Raw genomic sequence first — 20,377 nt, 5'->3', positions numbered from 1 at the left:
AGAGAACATCGAGTTATAGAAGTTCGAGTTATGGAAGTTCAGCTGTATTTGTAAATTTAAATGATGATTTGGTCAGATTTAAAAATAGTTGGCAACGTTTCTGCACCGGTGATGCTTGTTGAATTAATATTAAGAAGCTTAGGATTCGAGACGAACAGTATTATGCAAAATTTTGATCAAACTGCCAAATAGTGAGGAGAGAGTAAGAAATAAATCGGTTGCCTGTAGAAAAGCTATAGGGAAAAAGTGGGGACCCTCACCAAAGGTAGTCTTTTGGAAATAATATTCTAAGGTATATTCGTTTGGTGAAGGGCGCTCGAAACGGCTACAGTTGCTAAGGAGCTTGAACGTCTCAAAGACTCTCAATGGCATCGCCGGTGCACTGCGGACTACACCAACAATTGCACTTATTGTCATTTTAAATATAGCACCCGTGGACATTGCCGGTAGGTGTATTGCTGCGAAGTGTGTTCTAAAGATCAGGGAAGTTGATCATGCGCAGGAGTGCTAAAAAGGACACACCGAAATTTTCTCCTTCAACTTTATTCCTGAACACTTGAATCTCTACATAGCAGAGGTCACTCCTGACGGATTTTTCTCTGCCCACATACTGACGAGGGATACGTGTATGGGGAGAAAGCACTGGAGAAGAGGCGCTGTGAGCTTATTCACGGTTGGAGCAAAGCTAGGAGGAAAGTTTGGAGGGGAGTTTTTCGTAGGAGCTCTCCATGAATCTTAGCTTTAGGCTGCCGGTGTAGTGTTTGTCAAGCAGAAAAGGCCTAGTTTCTGTGCGACTGCGAGATCTTTTTGGCCTTTAGTAGATTTACTGAACTATTTGGCTTTAGCAAAGACCTAGAGTAGAACGCAGGAGAACTACTGACGTGCTGACAAAGTTTATCTTGCCGCAATTCTTACTGTATTTACTGTTCTTACTGAGCACTGTTCAATAAGCATTCATGCGGTAAGGCTAAGAGTTTTGTGGACGCTAGTTGTATGGAGGAGGATGAGTTGGAAACCCCTAGGCACTGGTAACGGCGTTCTAAGCTGTCCAAGTGAGATCCCGGTTAGGATCGTCCTTTAACCTTACCTAACCTAATACTAATTGAAATGAAAATTTTCAGTGAGACCGCCGAATATTTTCATTATAAGATTAAGCATGGTACTTATCATATTGATGGAAAGTAGAGATTACATTATTGTTTAAAGATTTCTGCATAAATTTTTATATGCTAACAAAGCAGATTTTTATCACGAATATAAAAGAGATAATTTTTAGTTTTTTTTTAAATAAATTATAATTTTAATAATTTTTTATAAGTAAATAAAGAATATTTTCAGAAATTATTTTAGAATTTTAATTTCGAATATATTTTCGAAAAAATACACATATCATTGCTGGTTATGCATTGAAGTGTGTTGTAATTGATGATGTCTTATTTGCAACAGACGAAAATAATGATCCTAAATTATGTTCGAAGCACAAAAAGCGGTCAAAGTCACCGCCAAATTTCACGTACAAATCTCAATGCTAAAATTTATGTATTGAAATTAAGTTTTTATGAACGCTGTGGCAGAAATTGGGCAATCAACCACATTGCAGGCAAAAAACAATAAAATACACACACATCTACATGGAAAAAAATAAATAAAATAAAAATAGTAAATAAACAAATGATGCGCATAAAATAGAAACACGTTCGTTTTGGTAAAATTATATTTCACGGTCAAGATGCCAGATGAATTACAGGCGAAGCAGCAGAGAAAAGCACACACACACACACAAACGACCGCAGCCACTCGAAGATGTTCAAAAAAGGCTGGCGGGCGTGAAGACAACAATTGTTGTTAAACAAAAAGGGTCAAAGCGTCAATGTAATTACAAGTGTTTAAGTGGATAAGTCGAGATTGAAAGCGAGATTCATGAAATACACACACACATTTGTACACACATTCATACATGGCGGTGCTTGTGAATGAAGAAAGAAAGCAAAAAAGCCACAAGCACGATTTCGAAGCAAAATTTTAATGCTTATGAGTGTTGTATATGTATGTGCGTTTGTAGAATTTGCGCAGCTTTTTCAGAGGGTGGTTATAAATAACAACAACAACAACAACAATGCAAATTGAGAACAGATTTGAATGTGTGAACACTATTGAATGAATGGCTTTTTAATGGATTCTATATAAGCTGACTGGCAAAAAAAGTTAAAACAACAACAACAACAATAGTAATAATAACAAAAACAACAGGAACAATAACATAAAGTGGAAGAAATACAAAAACTTGATAAACAAACAAAGGAGCAGAAATCAAAAAAAAAACAAATTGGCAACAACAACAACAAGCGAACCTTGTAAACCCGCCACAAACAATGTGCAAAAGTATGTGCGCTGGTGCGCATGCTTGATTGTGTGTTTTTATAATTAACATAGCTGAGCGATTTCTAGCGCAAACATCGTTGCCGCCAATGAAACATCAATGCGACACACCAGCACAACAACAGCAACAATCACAATAACACCGCTGAGCTTAAACTAAACTAATACTTGCATATGTTTGTATGTATGTAGCAGAAATGTTGGCTGCGCTGCCAATTGCTGATAGTCAAACAAGACATCTCCAACAACAACAACCTCAACACTAACGGACAGACAGCGCTTAGTAGTGTAGAGGAGGTGTGTGTATTTCTTATACAATTTAATTTTTGGCTTAACGCACACACACACACAGAGTCACATATATATTTACGAAAAAACCAATAAATTTAACTAGCCAACCCATTCGGTGTCGGAAATTTGGCCTTTTAGTGGGATTTCATAATTTTATGTGATTCGTAAGTGTGGAAATCGCAAAAGTCTAGATTTTTCGAATTCGGTTTTTTCGCTTCTTCTTCTTATTTTTTCCTTCCTTTGTCAGATTAGCATTGCGCAAATCCATAATTGTGCACCAAGTATGCAGATGTATGTGTATGTGTGTGTTTCGATGTGACATGGATAATATCGAACGCTTATGGATGCTTTCTTGCTGTGTGTGATATTAGAGATTTCAATACAACGCCGGTGCAGAAGTTTCGAGTTATGTTGTTTGGCAATGTTTTTTGTTGTTGGGATAAACAAAAAATTGTAAATAAAATAAATGAGAGGAAAGACAAAGCATCATTTTTAATAGTTTATGAAAATTAGAGTTTTGAAATATTAAACAAGTGGAAGGCATTGAAATTATTATGCAGCATATGCGCAAGAGTTCCAATTATGGTAATAAACAAAAAAATATAAATAACAAAAAAAATTATATTGAGTTAATTTCAAAATATATAATTCATCAATGCATACATATGTATGTATGTATGTGTGTGTATACAATTAAAAACATTAATTTGAAAATTAGTATTTGAATGAAAAAAATATATGTAGTACATATGTAAATATACACGATTGTACATATGAATTTATATAAATTAATTTTTAACAGGGTGGCAACATAATCCATTAAAAATGCAATTCAATTAACATTTCAATATGTTTTTTTGGTAATCTCCAAAATCTTAATTAAAAATAATTTTCAAATTTCGAATCCCAAATACCGGACTGAAAAATAAAAAAAATATTTAAAAAAAAATTTTAAAAAAAATTAAAAAAAAGAAATTAAAAAAAAAAAATAAAAAAAATTAGAAAAAAAAAAAAAAAATTAGAAAAAAATTAAAAAAAAAATAGAAAAAAATATGAAAAAAATTAGAAAAAAATTAAAATAATTATTGTGAAAGAAAAATTAAAATTTTTATACCAAATACTGTATTGAAAAAAGTTAGTAATTTTAAATTAAAAAAACATTTTTGGATTTCAATTATGACACGTTTACGCACTTTTGTTGCTTTTTAAAAGCTAAAGCTTTTTCTTTAATAAAATATCGACGTAGTTTAGCACTTTATGCCTTTATACATTTAAATAACTTTGATTATAATTTTGTATACCTTTTTCCCCAGCTTTTGTTATGAAAAAAAAATTTATTTGTTACGTCAACTTTTAAATATTTAAATCTGATTTTGGGACTAAAAATTATATTTCCAATTTTTAATGTCGATTTTTAGTTTGAAAAATTAATTTTTCATCCCAAAAAAATTTAAAAATTTTAATCAAAATGTATGAATATGAATATTTTTAATCAAAATTAAAAAAAATAGCAGGTCTGTATTTTGAAAGTTGCTTTTGTATTTGCATTTATAATTACTTTCAACGTCATTTCTAACGCTTTTGAGTCACTTTTCTGATAAGAAATCCCAATTCATAAGAAAATATAATAATATTTAAATTTCAAAATATTTGAATGAATGAACAGTTATGCCTTGCAATCACAACTGATAAGGGATTATAAAAAACAATCTTATCAAAATACTGTGGTAATATACAAATGTCAGCAACTCATTGAACTTATGACAAAATAATGAATTGCTTCATAAATCAAATTTCCATCAATCACTGTACTGAGTAATACGACTTGATGCGATTTTAAATATGCTAATTGTTCGATGATTTGGTGGCATTTGTCATGCTTATAATTTTCTTATTATATATTTTATTATTTTTTAACGCTTATATATTTTTTGCTTAGTTATTTGAAAGTTTTTTTTTTTATTCTTAATACAAAATTTTCATATCATTTCGAAAGTCTTGTTATTGGGTACTAAAAATTTGTTAAAAATATTTCAAAAGTCGACGATTAAAGGAAAGAATATTCGTTCGGTTTTAATGAGCTTAAACAGGCTTCATCATTATATCAAGAAAGTAGTTCCCCGCTTATCAGTGAACACATATTTTATTGTAAATATTCCCATAAAATATTATGAGTCATAGGTAATGATATCAGGTATTCCGAAATGAAAATATTAAAAAAAAAAATATTATATATATACATATGTATATAAGCCGTAGATTAAATATATTCGCCAAAAATGGTAGAAAAGTTTATTAATAACCATTTAAATAAATATGCATGTGAGTATTAGCATCAAATATGTACATATGTACATACATATATGCGATAACTGAATTATGGTAGACTCATTGTTTCATAGAATTATAAATATTAAAAACAATAAACACTAAAATAAAAATACAAAAAATTAGAAATAATAAACACCAAGATTAACTTATCAAGATTAACATAAATTATAAATAATAAAAATTAAAAAAATGAATTAAAAATTAAAATAAAAATAAAAATAGAAATATACATAATAAACATAAATATATGAATACCAAAAAATTTATGAAACAGAATATAATTAAAAAGTAAACTAAATATACAAAATTTATAAATAAAAAATTATAAAGAAAAGTAAAAAAACAATAAAATAAAAATATTATAAATAATGAAAATAAAAAAAATTAAAATAATAATAAGAAACAATAAATTTAAAAAATATAAACAAAAAACGTAAAAGAATAAAAATAAATTAAAAAACAATAAAAATAAACAAACGGTATAGAACAGGGTATAATCAATAAAAATTAATTTAAAAAATATAAGTAAAAAATTAGAAATAAAATTAAAAAATTAGAAATATTATAAATAATAAAAATAAAAAAAAAAAAATAAAGTAAAAATAAGAAAGTATAAATATTAAAAATAAATTTAAAAAAAAATATAAATAAAAAATTATAATCACTAAAAATAAATTTAAAAAATTATAAATAATGACAATGAATATAAATATTAAAATATCAAAAAAAAATTATAGAGAATAACAAGTACAAAGAGGAAGTAAACGCCGATAAAAAAACACTACAAAAACAAAAATATACAAAACTTTGCTTTCGAAGAGTGGACGCTTAAAATGTTGGCGTGTGTAAACCAACAAAACGAAAAGAAATTATCGAAATTCCATACCATTGATTTTTGGGTAAATAGTGACAATGGGCTGAGTGAGTTGGTCAGTCGGTTGACTGGGCGCACAGTCGGTCAACACTTGGCTTTCGGTTAGTTTGGTTGCAGGTCGCTGTTGTGGAGCATTAAAGTGAGCACAGCGTGAAAAATAAAAGCAACGAACGACGACGACATACCGACCAACAAACATTTTCTTAACTGTAAATATTTGCTGCGTTATACATATAGCACACATACAAACATACATGCACACGACTAAAGGTAATGTGAACGAAATATCGGCTGATCGTGAAATTGACTATGCGTTGGCAGCAAAGGTACATGCTATATGTATGTATATTCATAGTTATGCAGTTGTGAATGAATGTTTGCCGCGCGTTGGCAACAATAAATGGACGCAATCAAAGTGTAGCAAGAAATTCATTTCGATTTAACTTCAATTATGGAATTATTATTGATTTTTTGGGTATACAAAGCCGAATTTTAGCAGGTTTTCAACACACGCAACCACACCTAATAAGCGTCACAAACATACATACATTCATATGTACAGATATATTTTCTGTTAGTTTATTGAAGAAAATAATTTATATTTTAGGTGGAGTGTAGTCTGCCGTGAAAATAAATATACTAAACAAACAAGCGGCGAAGCAGACGTGAAGTATTTGTTGACACAAGCACACGCATGTGAACACACACGCACGCACTTAAACGCCAAGGAAGTGCCTGCTATTTGGTCGGCACACACGCTCGACCATTTCGGGCCAATTACTGACGATCCAAAACACGCACACGCTTGCCAATTGATCGCAGCGAGAGTGAATACGGTGAGAGTAAAGGCTGAGGTGGCGCTTTCTGGTATCGAGGAAGTATAAAAAGGGCGTAGAATATGGCCAACAAGTTATTGCAAATCGCATATACATACATACATACATATACATAAATATAAAAAAGTACAAATATGTACATTCATATGTATGTAAGTATGTAGCAATGAAGTTCAAACATTCAAGCGACAGCTAGTGGGCCCGCCAGCCGGTGAGTGCGCGAGTAGGTGAGTGAACGTGCGAGTCCAAAAGGGTATGCGGTATTAATTAGGCGCTTCGACGCGCGGCAATCACACCAAAAAATCACATAAAGGGCTATATACACACTTGCGTTGTAGTTGTTGTTTTTGTTGGCACACACGTGCGATTTTTGTTCAGATTTCTCTTTTTTTATTCTGTTTATTGTCGCCTGATATTGTAAAGCTGCTGCTGCCGAAGAAAGTGAGCGCTATATAAGACGCGCACACGCACACATATACACACATACAATGTTAACTAATAATCTCAAGAAAATATGCGGCCTTTCAATGCGCCACTTGTTGCCTGAAGGCAACTTGGTTTTCTTCACAATTTTCTTCACGTTAATTGATGCTCGCCAAGCAGGTGTGTGTGTAAACATACATATGTACATATAAATAAGTATGTATGTGCATACATACATATGTAAGTGTAGTTCGGAATTCGGCATACGCTGGGAAGTCAAGGCGACAAGTGGGAATTACCAAGCCGCAGCAGCATTGATTGAGGTAATGTTGTCGCTGTTGTTTATGGTCTCGTTGTTGCTGGCGTCGAGGGCTTGCAATCCTGTTTTTTTATCTTACATTACGCATGCGTTGCTGCTTTTAACGGTTACTTTTGTGATTAGTCATTGTCAGCGTCAACGTCAAGCACACGTTAATAATGAAGATAACAACCAACGAATGGTGCTGGTGATAATTCGGCTGGTGCTAATAGTATGGGCGCGCATAGTTGCTGTTGACTGGACCTTGAACCCGATCGCCAGTTTATCGATGACAAAACATAAATACAAACACAATAAATACACATGTGAAACAGTTAATGTCTTGGACAAATAGTCACGCACCGCGAAGGTAAACGGTTTGTCCACACAAGCTCTATGTGAGAGACAGTTAAGGCGAATAGAATTTAAGCTGACAGCGAAGCTTGTAGAAGATGTCGCAGGTGCGTGTTTTCCATGGAAAGCACACACATAAAATCATTATTAAAAAAAATCTAGTGATATTAATTTAAATGAAACCAGTTCTTTTTTTAACCATATTCATATATTATGTATTATAATGAATTGTTTATATAAAAAGTTACAAGTCATGTCGAAGATGTTCAGCAACTTTTGTAAGAAATTTATACTCAAGATATGAGAGAGAGATTAAAAATATTTAAATTATAAATTTTAAAATCTACATAATTCAGCTGTAAAATGCAAATGGTTTCAAATAATTGTAATACAACGGTATTTTTTAGTAGGTGTGGACAGAGTTGCATTTCAAAGCAGCAAAAAACGTTAACTTAGGCGGCACTGAATCTAAAATACCATTCACAGGTACAATTGTAATAAAGGGTGTTCCGAGTAGCTGTCCTTTTTTCAATATCCTTTATATATAGTCGGGTCTACATAACCGGAACGGACACGGATTTTTATCCGGGCAAGGAGTGGAAATCGTCAAATTTTGCCGCTACAACCACATTTCTCAAATAATTTTGAGGAATACTACCAAGTCTTTTACCGGTTAAAATTCCGGGTACATCAGTTACTTAGACTCGACTGTCATGGAGGTGACATTGCTTTTGTTAACTTTTTTGATGAATTCCATTCATTTTGATGAATTCAATTTAATTAGCTGCACTTATTTCTGTTTTTTTTTTGTTTGGACAATTAAACTTTTGCTTGTTGTAAAATATTGCACTCGTATGCAAAACATAAAGGCAAATTGCCCGTGCAAAATCAACAAGATATTTGCATTCCAACGCATAATTTACATCATACTTATGTAAATACATTATATATATTATTTCTTATATATATGTACATACATATATATGAATAAAATGTTTACATTAAACGACCGTTAAGACCAAAAACCGTAAAATTTCGATTGCTACTGTGTTAAAAGAAGAAAATGCGCTAACTCTGATGAAAGAATTTCTTCGTGTGATACTGACTCTGCCAGCAGCGGAATTTAATTGCACGTACGTGATTTAAATAAAAATAACGATTTGCAATTGTGAGCTAAAATTGCCATAATTAAACCAAAATCATTGTTGTTGCAACAATTTTAATTTTATTATATGATATAAATAAAATGATGTTAGCTTAATATTAATTTATAAAATTTTTTGCAATTTTGAAACAAAAAAATATTAATTTGCAATTGTGAATGTTTAAATTGCATGATAAAGAACAAGAAAACATATTAACTTTGGTTGCAAATAAAAAAGTTTTCCATACAAGAGCTTGATTTTGGCCGATGAAAGCTATGTGCATACATACATACATATATGCTATTGTGACTCAATCTGAACAAGTTGTGCGGAGATTGTAGCATTGCTTTAGACTCGGTGCCAAATTTTAAGGAGATAATTTGTCAAATAAAAACTTTTCCATACAATAACTAGTTAAACGTTGATCGTTCAGTTTGTATGGCAGCTATATGCTATAATGAACCATAAGAATCACGTTCCAAGTTGATTGCGGGTAACTGAGCGGCTAATGCGCTTAATAAAAATAATGTCAGAACATGATTATAATTAGATAAGTAGCAGATGAATTATTCAACTGGTACTTGCAGGAAATTATTTGCTGAAAATTAAAACGGTTAATAAAACATAAACATGAATAAAATTGGCGGAATATAAATAGCACAAAAACCATAAAACTATAATTACTGAGGAGGAAAAAGAGTAAAATAAAATTACTTTTCCTGTTCTAAAAAAATTACTAAACAGAAAAATAAACAAATAATATTAGAATAATTGAATAAAACAACATTACTAAACAGAAAAAAATATTGAATACCTGAATAACACACATAACCTATAAACACATTTGTATCTTATATTCGTATGACTAACCGCTAATCTTGCACTATATATAGTATAAAATGTGTCATTGCAACAAAAATGTATCTCATTGATTATTCAACAACAACAACTAATGCAACTATTAATGAGCGACAACTCAAAATAGAATTAAGCCGCGTACAATGACCTTTGCTCTACAGCAGTTGGACAACTTTGCGGCCAGCTCAGTGCAATCTTCCCAACTCATTCAGTAAGCACAAATATTTCTACACAAATAGTAATATAATGCCATTAAAAAGAGAAAATAGGAGACAAAATTACAATTTACTTAAAGCAGGGGGCAGGGCAAATCAATTTATTGAAGCAAATGGAGCCAGTGCAAACAATCCAGTTTGAGGAACAAAAAAAAACAGAAAAAAGAAAAAAAAAATTAAAAAAGAAAAAAGTGTAAGCATTAAGCTAGTTGGTGACAAAGTGAGTTACTTGATAGGCTACATTAATTTACATATGTACATACAAATGGTTATACGCCGATTAAAATCAAGATTCTCCGCACGTACCAAATGGTCAATATGTAAAAACCCAAAATTTTTGAAATATCTTTTGCTCGCGATTCGCGTATGATATTATATTATTCTAAATTATTGGACGAACATGCGCACTGGAACAGTAAATGTGTACGGTTGTGTTGGACTTTGTGCGATCGCGTGGGAATTTCGAGGCGTTGGCCATGTGTTCATATTTTTGGCATGCAATATAAGTTTTGTAGATACATGCATGTATTAATATAATAAAAAAAAATATTAACTGACGACTTTTCAGTATTTTCTGTTTATTCGCTCTGCTTTAGGTTGCTAAATAATAAATGTTACTTGCCACTTAGAAGCCAGTCTAAAAACGTGGCACTGACTTGTAACTTTCTATATCTACAAAATATGTAAGTATGTATTATAATGAATTAGCGCGTATAATTTGTGCGCTGACCAAATTTACACCAGCCAGACGTGCCTTCTCCACACGCACACAAATTTAATTAGCCAATTGCAAAAACGGCTGGAGTGGCGCTCAGTTCTTATCTGCGTCAATAAAAGCTTATCTGTGCGTGTGTACTCATCATATTGCATATATTATATAAACAAATATATTTATATGTATGTAAACAGAACACGCTACAAATGATTTAATGTTGAGTAAACCGGCGACCTTAAAGATGATTTAATTATCTCTCGATGTGTGGGAGATAGAGATTTTATGCAAATTACTAAATAGTATGTATTTTTATACCCTGTGCACGGTATTTTGAGTTTGCCACGAAGTTTATTACGACTAGAAGGGAATGTCCAAGCTGATTTTGAGTTGTGACATACAAATTGAATAGTAAAAAATCCTTGTCGACATTTTTCAGACCAAAATCAAGTTCTTGTAGAGGAAATTCATTTATTTTTGAATGGTATTCTAGTTGCGGTGCAACCGAAGTTTACTTGTGAGGCATGTAGTAGAACTATTAAGCACACAAGCACACATATTTACAAACTTTAATGGAACGTTTAATTGCCCCAGTGCGCTGTGTGACATCAACTTATTTGCTGTAGCCAAGGATATACTGTTAGGTTTATGCGAAACTGAAAACCTCTAAGGTGTGCCAGTTTGTAGCAGGAAATCTTTTATTTAAACTAGCGGCCGTGCTATAAAGCAAAAAAATCGGCATGCATCTTACAAATTCAAAAGTTATTGTTTTGTAATACAGCTATTTAAACACTTTTTATTGTTTCAAAATAAACAAATAGTCAATAAATAGTACTAGTATATTCGTACCAAGGAAGTGACAATTTGTTTATATATATAATTATTTATTTATTATACCTATCTGTTTATCTTATCAACGTATAATAAATAAATATGTAAAAATAAACTTGAATGCTTCATTTGTTTATCGCTAGTCATTAAGTCTCGGACTCTTTAATCGGGTAATTAACAATAAGATGCTTATTTTTTCAACAAACTGCAACTTGATGCCACTCCCTTTGTAAAATAGTAAATATTTTTGACTATTTGTTTATTTTGAAGCAAAAAACAAAATATTTGCCGGATATAATTTATAATTTTACTATCCGTTCAAAACACTTAAGCTTATGTGTTTATTATTAACGTTTATTTGACAAGTGAAAAAAATGAAGGACCATTCAAGAATACATATGTACATACATATGTATTTACATCAATAGCAAGACTTTCTGAGGTGAGCTAAAATACTTTACGTTGAGAAGGTACAAAAGTTACGTTATACAACTTCCACGTATGTAGATTTGCGTAAACATTTGTATATTGAATGGCAAACCAAATTGTTTTGCCCCTTTTACTTATTTTTCAAAAGTCGGTAAATAATTGCAGAAAATAAATAGGTAGATGAATTAACTTAATTTATTTATCGATATAATAGCAAATATAATAAGCAATTATTTTTTGTGATGGTTTCAGTAAAATTATTAACAAATACGCGATTTTAAGGCCAAGGCTCTAAAGTCTCTTCTAGCCTAGTAGCGACAAAGCCATAGTTTTTCAAGTACCTTTACAGGTCAATTAAAAAATTTCACTGAATCTTTTATTTTATGACAAACTGCATTCAGTGAATTAACAATTTTATATTTATAATTTACGAAACAAGCAATAAAATGCAGAATATTTGAAAGGGGTTAAGATTTTAAATTTTTTCTTTTTTATAATTTTTTTTTATCTTAAATGAAAGTATTACTTCTGAAGAATGTTATTCCTAAGCGCCGTTTTCTAAAAGTCTGGTTAGAGACATCTGCTACATCTTTCGGTGAAGTGTTTTTTAAACTAGAACATAACTGACAGATGGTTGCTAACCAGATTGAGAAAACGACCCTAAATTTTATACAGATTTCGATCTTAGCTCTTGATGAAGTTATTAGTATTTTCATAACTGTCTTTGGGCGTTTTACATTACATTTCGTAACTTTTTCAACTCGAAGTATCGAAAAAACGCGCCGACGTTACCTGCGATTATTTAACTTAATAACTTCGATTTTGTGGTTTCAGATGATTCAACAAGAAGTTAACAAGTTCAGGTTTATTGCTGCCATTAAAATGGGCCTTGCTTTACACGAACTAACTCTACTCATCCCTTAAACACACAATAAGTAAATAAGTATATTTTTAAAGTTATATACGAAATGCATTATAATTTGCGCATATCATAGATACCCATGCACTTACAAAAATAAATGACCTACTTCTCCTATAAATAATCTTCTTTCATCACGTCAAAGGACATACACAAAGGACGAAGTGTAAAATATGATTGCCAACCTTAAACCAATATTTTTCAAACTATAAAAAATATTTCAAAAGCAAAATATAACAATTTTATAAAAAACTATTTTATTTTCAATTGTAAAATTTTGTTTTCATATACATATGTATATTTATATCCAACATTTAATGAAATGCAAGTAAACATACATACATACATAAAATGCTATTAACAGCTTACCGATTGTTTATTGAACAATTAGCATATGTTAAGTAGCCAACGCATGTATCTAATTTGTGCATTTAGATTTTATTTGAAATGTACTGTTAGAATGCCATTCCATGGTCGAACAACCCGGATGATTATGCAAATTTATGGACAAAATAATTGAAAACAAATATCTCAGGTACAAATTTCTTGAAAGGGCAAAGTGTTTACACGTTTATTTCAATACATGAGCATGCAATCAACATTGAGTCACAAAAATTAAAATTTATATTATAATTTTTTTTAGTAAATTTTTCAAATATGTTGTAAATGTATAGTACATTTGCTACTATTGCTCATTTCTATGCTAATTTATCTTATGAAGAAACGTAAATATTAATAATAATATTACATGCATAAATTGTTTTTGTATCATTTTTTTCAATGTACTTTTCAGTATCAGTAATGAATAAAGATTTTTTTGAAATTTTCTTACTGCAATACAGATAGTTAAGGAATAAACATAGTATTTTCGCTACACTTGAAAGCACAGTTGCATTGGCAACACTGGCTGGAGATAACATTACAAGAATAAACAAAAATGCCGGTAAGTTGACATTCAGTTGAAAATCATGTCACGCGGTAAATCATATCAGGGTCATATTTTCCAAGTTAGTTTAAGCATGTTTCTACCTAACAACAAGCATATTTTAGCTTTCACACCATTTTCTAAGCTGAATAAATCACACAGCATTACAAATTAGCTAACAAAACACGGTTAAATGCCAATTAAAACACCTCGTCTCGCTGGTATCTTACCCGCTATCTATAAATATCGCCCACAGCAGAATCAAAGATAAATGTCAGAATAGCGACGTTGCGCCACTTTCGCATGTGACGCTTTCGTTTCCTTTTCAATTACTTTTTCTCTCAAATTCTAGCTCTCTCCTTCTTTTATTTTATTTTTAATTTTTTTTTTTTGACTCGCTCTCTCTTTCACATCTATGTTCTTCATTGAATTTCTTGCACAAACACTAAAAATGGATAACAAAAAATGGGTGGAATTCCAATTTCACATTTTTCACAACTCAATCTAGCTTGCCGCAAGGGCACAAGGGTGCGGCAGCAAGTGGTTATTGGGAAAAAATTGCCATTTCCACATTCATTTACCGTATCCGATGACTAATCACTTGAAGGATATTTTAATGAAATATATATTGTAACTTACACTTTAAGTAATCAACACACAATGGATATAAAGCTGATAATTGCTCCGATTCAATTAATGGGATGCGCACAAATTATTGTTGGCGTTTGTTGTTGCGGGCGGGGCGATGGTAGTTGTTAACTGACAACGGTCGTTACTTTTTGCCTTTTTGGGTACACTAGAAAACGCACACGAAAAGTGAATGAAAACTGTCAATGACCGAAATTAAACCGCAGAAATTGAAAAAATAACGCGCGCACTAAATGCTACTTAGTGTTGGACCGATCTTCACAGTGGCTAAAATTCAACTCGAACCAAATTGGCCGCAACTAGCTTATTTTAAATTGATGTTAAATGCAGGCAGCGCGACCAAATACTCCGCTCACTTTACACGCACACGCGCACGCACACCAACTTATTGACAGCTGTCAATAAAAGCAACTAAGGTTGCCATAAAGAGCACACACACAACAAAAATAACTTAGTATGGATGACAAAAGTAACTAAAACGCAATGTGTATTCATTTACAAATAATTTAAAGAAATCAGAAAGACTTGTGCGCAGATTTTTATTATGAAAAGGAGTAAATCTTAAAATTTCGTGGTCTTCAAAAAACAAAAATTTTTAAAATAATTTCGAAATTAGTGACATTTCCAAAATTTTCTCATTTTGAAGGTATGGAAAAGGTTATTGTCGGAATACAACTCTGCAGTTTGTATTCAATCACGCACAATTATGCGGTTTGTGTCATGACTAAATAAATGCGCAGAACGTTTTTCAGAGAACGTAAGTTTTAATTCGAGAACGTAAATGATAAACGTTCTCTGTGATAAACGTTCTCTGGCTATTATATACGTTCTCCGGTTTACGTGCTCTGTCAATTCCAATTTAATCCATGAGCTTCAAAATATCAGAATTTATTAGTTGTGAAGCCGAAAATAATATCGATATTTAATTAAGAATGGCTTTAAACTATTTATTTATTTACTTACATACATATATGTGCAGTTGGCGTTTAATAATATTTTTTTTAATTATATGACGGCTTATAGAATGACATGAACATTAATGCTTCCTTATTAAATGCAAATAATGCAATAAACACTAATTTTTACACACCGGCAACTCTTTACTTCCTAACTTACAGTTCAATTTCCGGCGCCATTTCAAGCATCGCGTTCTAATTTTCGTTTCGCGTATATAAAATTAGTGGAAAATGTGAATTTAGAATTACAAATCAAGGAAATTAACGCGTTCTGTTAAAAGTGCTGGAGTATGGGGTGATTTTAGTTGAAAATTAGTGGTGTATACGTATTCTCATTCTTTAAAATCAGTGTTTTAAATTTATATGTGAACTTGTGTTTGTGTGTAATTTCACAAATATGCGCCGGGTTAGATTAGATTAGATTAGATAGATATACGAGGACTGCACCGCGACCTTGGCCTCTTGTGCTCTCTCATAAATCACAAAGATTCACCTGGCCCCAACATACTGATAAATTCGAATGTACTGCTGGCTGCTAGGGAAGCAATGTGATCTCTAATTGGAAACATGGATACCAGGGACTTTAACCTGCGTTTGTAGACTGCTTGCAGTCAATAAGCGGGTGCCTACTTTCTTCCTAGCGTAGCAGCTCCTTTATCGTATTGAGACCTACCGCGATGAAGGTTTCAGGTCTTAATATGTTAGTAAATTCTGCAAAGTGGGCGAGCTCATCAACTAGTTCATTCTCGGTTATATCTTTGTAGTCGGGCGCTAGTCCATTCAGCCGTTCCCTACACTCCTGCACCAGTAGTGATTTCATCTCACAGGCAGATATTGCTTTAAGTGCCAATTGACTATCGCTAAGTATGGCTATACGTTCGTTGCGGTAGTTACGTTGTAGATATATCTCTATGTACCGACTTATGGTAAAGACTTCTGCCTGAAAAATACTCGGAAAATTTCTTGGTAATGTTGCCCCTTGGGAGAAAGTATTACACCACCTAACTCCTTCATCCGCTGGAACAAGATCGTTGGCTTAGCGACCAAGAAAGAATCAGATTCTGATATAAAGGGTATTAAAATGAGGGCGTTCTGCATAAATCGGCGCAAAGAGTAGCCAGAAGGAGCACGGATGAGTTACAAGGCGGATAAGCCAAAACATCTTAGCCGCTGTTTTCCAAATATTGAGTTTTAATCGGTTTTGCTACATAAGGGATTATATATAGTTATAACTTAAAAAAATCGATTATTTTATATCATTTTATAACACTCCGGTGAATAGTTTGGCAGTTACACGCAAATTTAAAAGCTGCTTCAGAGTGCTTGGAAGTACAAGTCCAAACTTGAAACGCGTTTTCTCAAAATTGTGTTTTCAAAGTCAGTGATCAACATTACTCGAAAACCGCGGAACCGATTAGTGTAAAATTTGTACACGAGCTTCTTAAATATATTGTTTAGTAATTAATTTTTTAATCAATAAATTTTTTTTATAAACAATTTAAGACCGAAATTGTGGTCAAAAATCGTTTTTTTTTTTAGAAGAAAATTTAATTTTGCTTATTTCTTCGATTAATTACTAGATTTAACATTACTTTAACGAAATCTGTTTCTTTTTTTTATTTCAGATCCACTTCAAAGATCACCGCAAAACGTCTTGTTTGAGAGGAGCTCACGGAGATCAGCAGTAGTTCCTTTCCAAATAAATATTTTTTCTAATACTAAGTCTTAAAATGCAGTTGAAAGATACCATAATATTTATAAAAATTTTTGTATCAATCAATTTAAAAGTTTTCTCAGAAAAAAATCTGGAAAATTCGCTTTTTTCGACCTTCTGACTGTAAATAACCTTCTGATACCACCAACTACTGATCATTTCGCCCAGGTTATGAATATTCGGCTTTGCCGTTGTCAGCTAGTCAAAATCCGATGTAAAAATTATTTCTTTTTCGTAGAAGGTCCTTACCTCACATAATTTCTCTACATTTTTCTATTAAAAACCAATTATCTTTTATAAAAAAACACACTTTCTGTAAATGTATGCCTTAAAATTAAATGAAACCCAAACGTTTGCACGTCATCTTCTCATCATAAAAAATATAAAATACGTTTTATTCACTTGTAAATTTTTGTATACATAACTACATACATACATTTTACAAAGTTATGTACATATCCTCTGCTGTTAGTTGTAATTTCTTTTAATTGCATTTATAAGTTTAGCTATGCAACTTCTTACACGAAACTAATAGCTTAAGAGCTATTCTATTATAAAGTAAACTAAAACAAAAACATAAATCAATGAACCGCATAAAATACAAGTACACCAACATTAGAAAAACACCAGCTAAGCTTAACAACACAACAACAAAATACAGTATACAATGCAACTAGTTGTGTGCGCTTAAATAAAATAAAGTTTGGCTTTAAGTACAAAAGAATCACAAAAATATATTGCAATAAAGCAAAAGCAAAAAACAAATGAAAACAATAACAAAGGGGAGGCAATGTGTTAACAGTTATAGAGTGACTAAAAATGTGCTAGCAAACAAAGAGATAATTGGAATTCTAGAACCTTTGTATATATTATAGTTGAAAAATGTTAGGAAATAATAAAATAAAATTTTTCGAAAATAAATTAGGAAAAAGTTTTTAAAGTAAATCAGAAGCATTTTTCAGAGTAAATTGGAAGCATTTTTCGAAAAAAATTGAAGGCATTTTTGAAAAAGTAAATTAGAAACATTTTCAGAGTAAATTGGAAGCATTTTTCGAAGAAAATTGGAGTGCGGAGCGCTAGATAGTTATGGAAAATATCATAAATGCGTATTTAATTATTTAAATACATAGAAAATGACATTCGTTTAAACGCTAGTTACTTACAAACATAGTTTTAAAAATATGCATGCGTGTATTTTTCAACTTTTATACACAACTAAATAACTTCAACTTTAAAATACTTGAATGCATTTGACGCAGGCGCACAGCTTCAGCCGCTACTTGTCTGCTCCACTATTGTAACTATATGTTTGCATATGTGTACACAATTTTGAATGTTTTCTACAAGCATTTTCACTTAACTTTTGCTAACGCATGTCTCTGTTTTCGTGCTTTTAATAATATAATTATTAAAATACATACATACAAATAACTACAAAAGCCTTAAGAACGAATAACTTAAAGCTAAATTTCTATTACTTTTAGGTTTGCATTAATATTTTTGCTCTCTTGCTTTTAAATTATTAGGTAAAATTATGATTATAAATTAATTATGCGCTGTGGCGTAGATCCGCTGTCTCGTTGTTGCTGTTGTTGTGTCACTGGGCAGTTGCGACGCCAACGTGGACTTGTAGTAGCCGTCGAATTTGTTATTATCCTCCACTTTCAGATTGCCATTGATCTCTTTGGGCAGCTCACCGTTTGACTTGATGGCGCCATTTGCATAGCCGTTGCTTAGCTTGCCATTGGCGGCAATTTTTTCCTTCTGCAAAGCGAAATAAAGATGAAAAATTAAAATTTTGTATTTTTTTATATTTTCTATATATTTGCTTTGCTTGTTTTCAGCCCGCACTTACCTTCTGCTCGCGCTTGAGATAGGCCTGTTTGTAGAAGTCCGAGAAGAGGAAATAGAACATGGCCGCATGTGCGCCAATAAAGTAGGCAAAACCGATGGGATAATTGCAATCGTTGCGGAAGAACAATTGGAATGAGTGCACCATAACCAAAACAAATTGTATCATCTGCAAGACAGTCAGATATTTCTTCCACCACAAATACTTTTGCACTTTGGGTCCCATCGCCGCCAACATGTAATACGTGTACATAATGATGTGCACGAAGGTGTTGAGAAAACCGAAGAAGGACGAGTGACCGCCGGGTGTGAACTTGACGCCCCACCAAACCGAGCAGGGCATAATGCCGTGATGGATGACGTGCAGCGTCGACACTTGATCATAGCGTTTGCGCATCACAAAGAAGAATGTGTCGAAGAATTCGGTGAATTTGGAGATGTAGTACCACCAACAGCCTCGTGCGACCTGCGTAGAGCAAAGAGGTGTGTAATAATGTTATTAATATTGTTTTTAGTATATTTTTAATGAAATTAAATTTAAAATTTTAATTACAAGATGTTGTGAAAATAATTTTGGACGCCGGTAAGTGGAAAAAATTAAAACTGTAGTTGTGGAAGTAATTTTGTAAGTGAAAAAAAAAAAAAATATTTTTAATTAATTTTATTTTTAATTAATTAATTTAATTTTAATTAATTAATTTTTAAATTACTTTTAATTTTTTCAGTTTTTAATATATATTTAAAATTTTATTTTTTAATTTTAATGCTTGATTAACACTTGTCACCCTTAAAATACGCAAGTAAGCAGCCAAATTTGGCTGTAGAGTCATCAGAACCCTCAGCTAATGCTGTGTCACTCGCTATCCATAAGTATTTCATTTACATTCTTTGCCTAGAAAGTCAAGTGTTTGTCCAGCTTACACTAAATTATACTTCAACGCAGTCTATCTCACTCAAATTTTAGTTTGCTTTATGCTAATAAGTTCCTCGAATTCTTGTCTTTCTGTTTACCCAATATTAATTATAATGTTTGCTAGAATCGTTCGACTGTCAGTTCGAAAATTAATTTATGCGCATTGATTACACTCAAGAGGCTTTGAAATACGTGTCTTCGAATAACTTTCGCAATATTTTCTATTTTTTTCTCTATATTCTATGTTTTACTTCTACTTTATACAATTTTTTTGATTTTTTTTTTTCAAACCATCAGCTACCGCCATGCTTCGCAAACACAGGCGCTTTTTAAGTGGTCATTTCTGTAACTCAAAGTCGTACACACCTCATAATTCTGCAAATAATTCAAATCCATTTTTCTACTGATTTAAAGCCACATGCCAATTTATTTTTGTATTTGCTATGCGCCTTTACAGACAGCTTGTCGCTGGCGC

General features: G+C 31.9%; 2 protein-coding genes across 5 annotated transcripts in view; both read right to left on the bottom strand.

Annotated features, from left to right (window-relative positions):
• The window catches only part of LOC105223645 (elongation of very long chain fatty acids protein), a 44,379-nt gene extending 29,551 nt beyond the window's left edge, over positions 1–14,828 (bottom strand). Inside the window, exon 1 of one of the 2 annotated variants that reach the window (XM_049449401.1) lies at positions 14,460–14,828. The gene's annotated coding sequence lies outside the window, so the exon portion shown is untranslated. Of the gene's footprint in view, positions 1–14,050; positions 14,261–14,459 lie in introns of those variants that run through there. The other variant, XM_049449405.1, reaches the window with a different exon arrangement.
• Positions 14,829–17,503: 2,675 nt separating this feature from the next.
• The window catches only part of LOC105223668 (elongation of very long chain fatty acids protein), a 57,150-nt gene continuing 54,276 nt past the window's right edge, over positions 17,504–20,377 (bottom strand). For all 3 annotated transcript variants that reach the window (XM_049449399.1, XM_049449398.1, XM_049449400.1), the window contains exons 5-6: positions 18,994–19,455; positions 17,504–18,902 (exon numbers count right to left, since the gene is read on the bottom strand). In XM_049449399.1, coding sequence (XP_049305356.1) covers positions 18,684–18,902; positions 18,994–19,455 — 681 coding nt within the window. In that variant the 3' untranslated portion in view covers positions 17,504–18,683. The remainder of the gene's footprint in view (positions 18,903–18,993; positions 19,456–20,377) is intronic.

Source organism: Bactrocera dorsalis, chromosome 2 (genome assembly GCF_023373825.1).
Source record: "Bactrocera dorsalis isolate Fly_Bdor chromosome 2, ASM2337382v1, whole genome shotgun sequence".
NCBI lineage: Eukaryota > Metazoa > Arthropoda > Insecta > Diptera > Tephritidae > Bactrocera > Bactrocera dorsalis.
The sequence above is the reverse complement of the archived record's forward strand: the minus strand, read 5'-3'. Positions and strand labels throughout refer to the sequence as shown.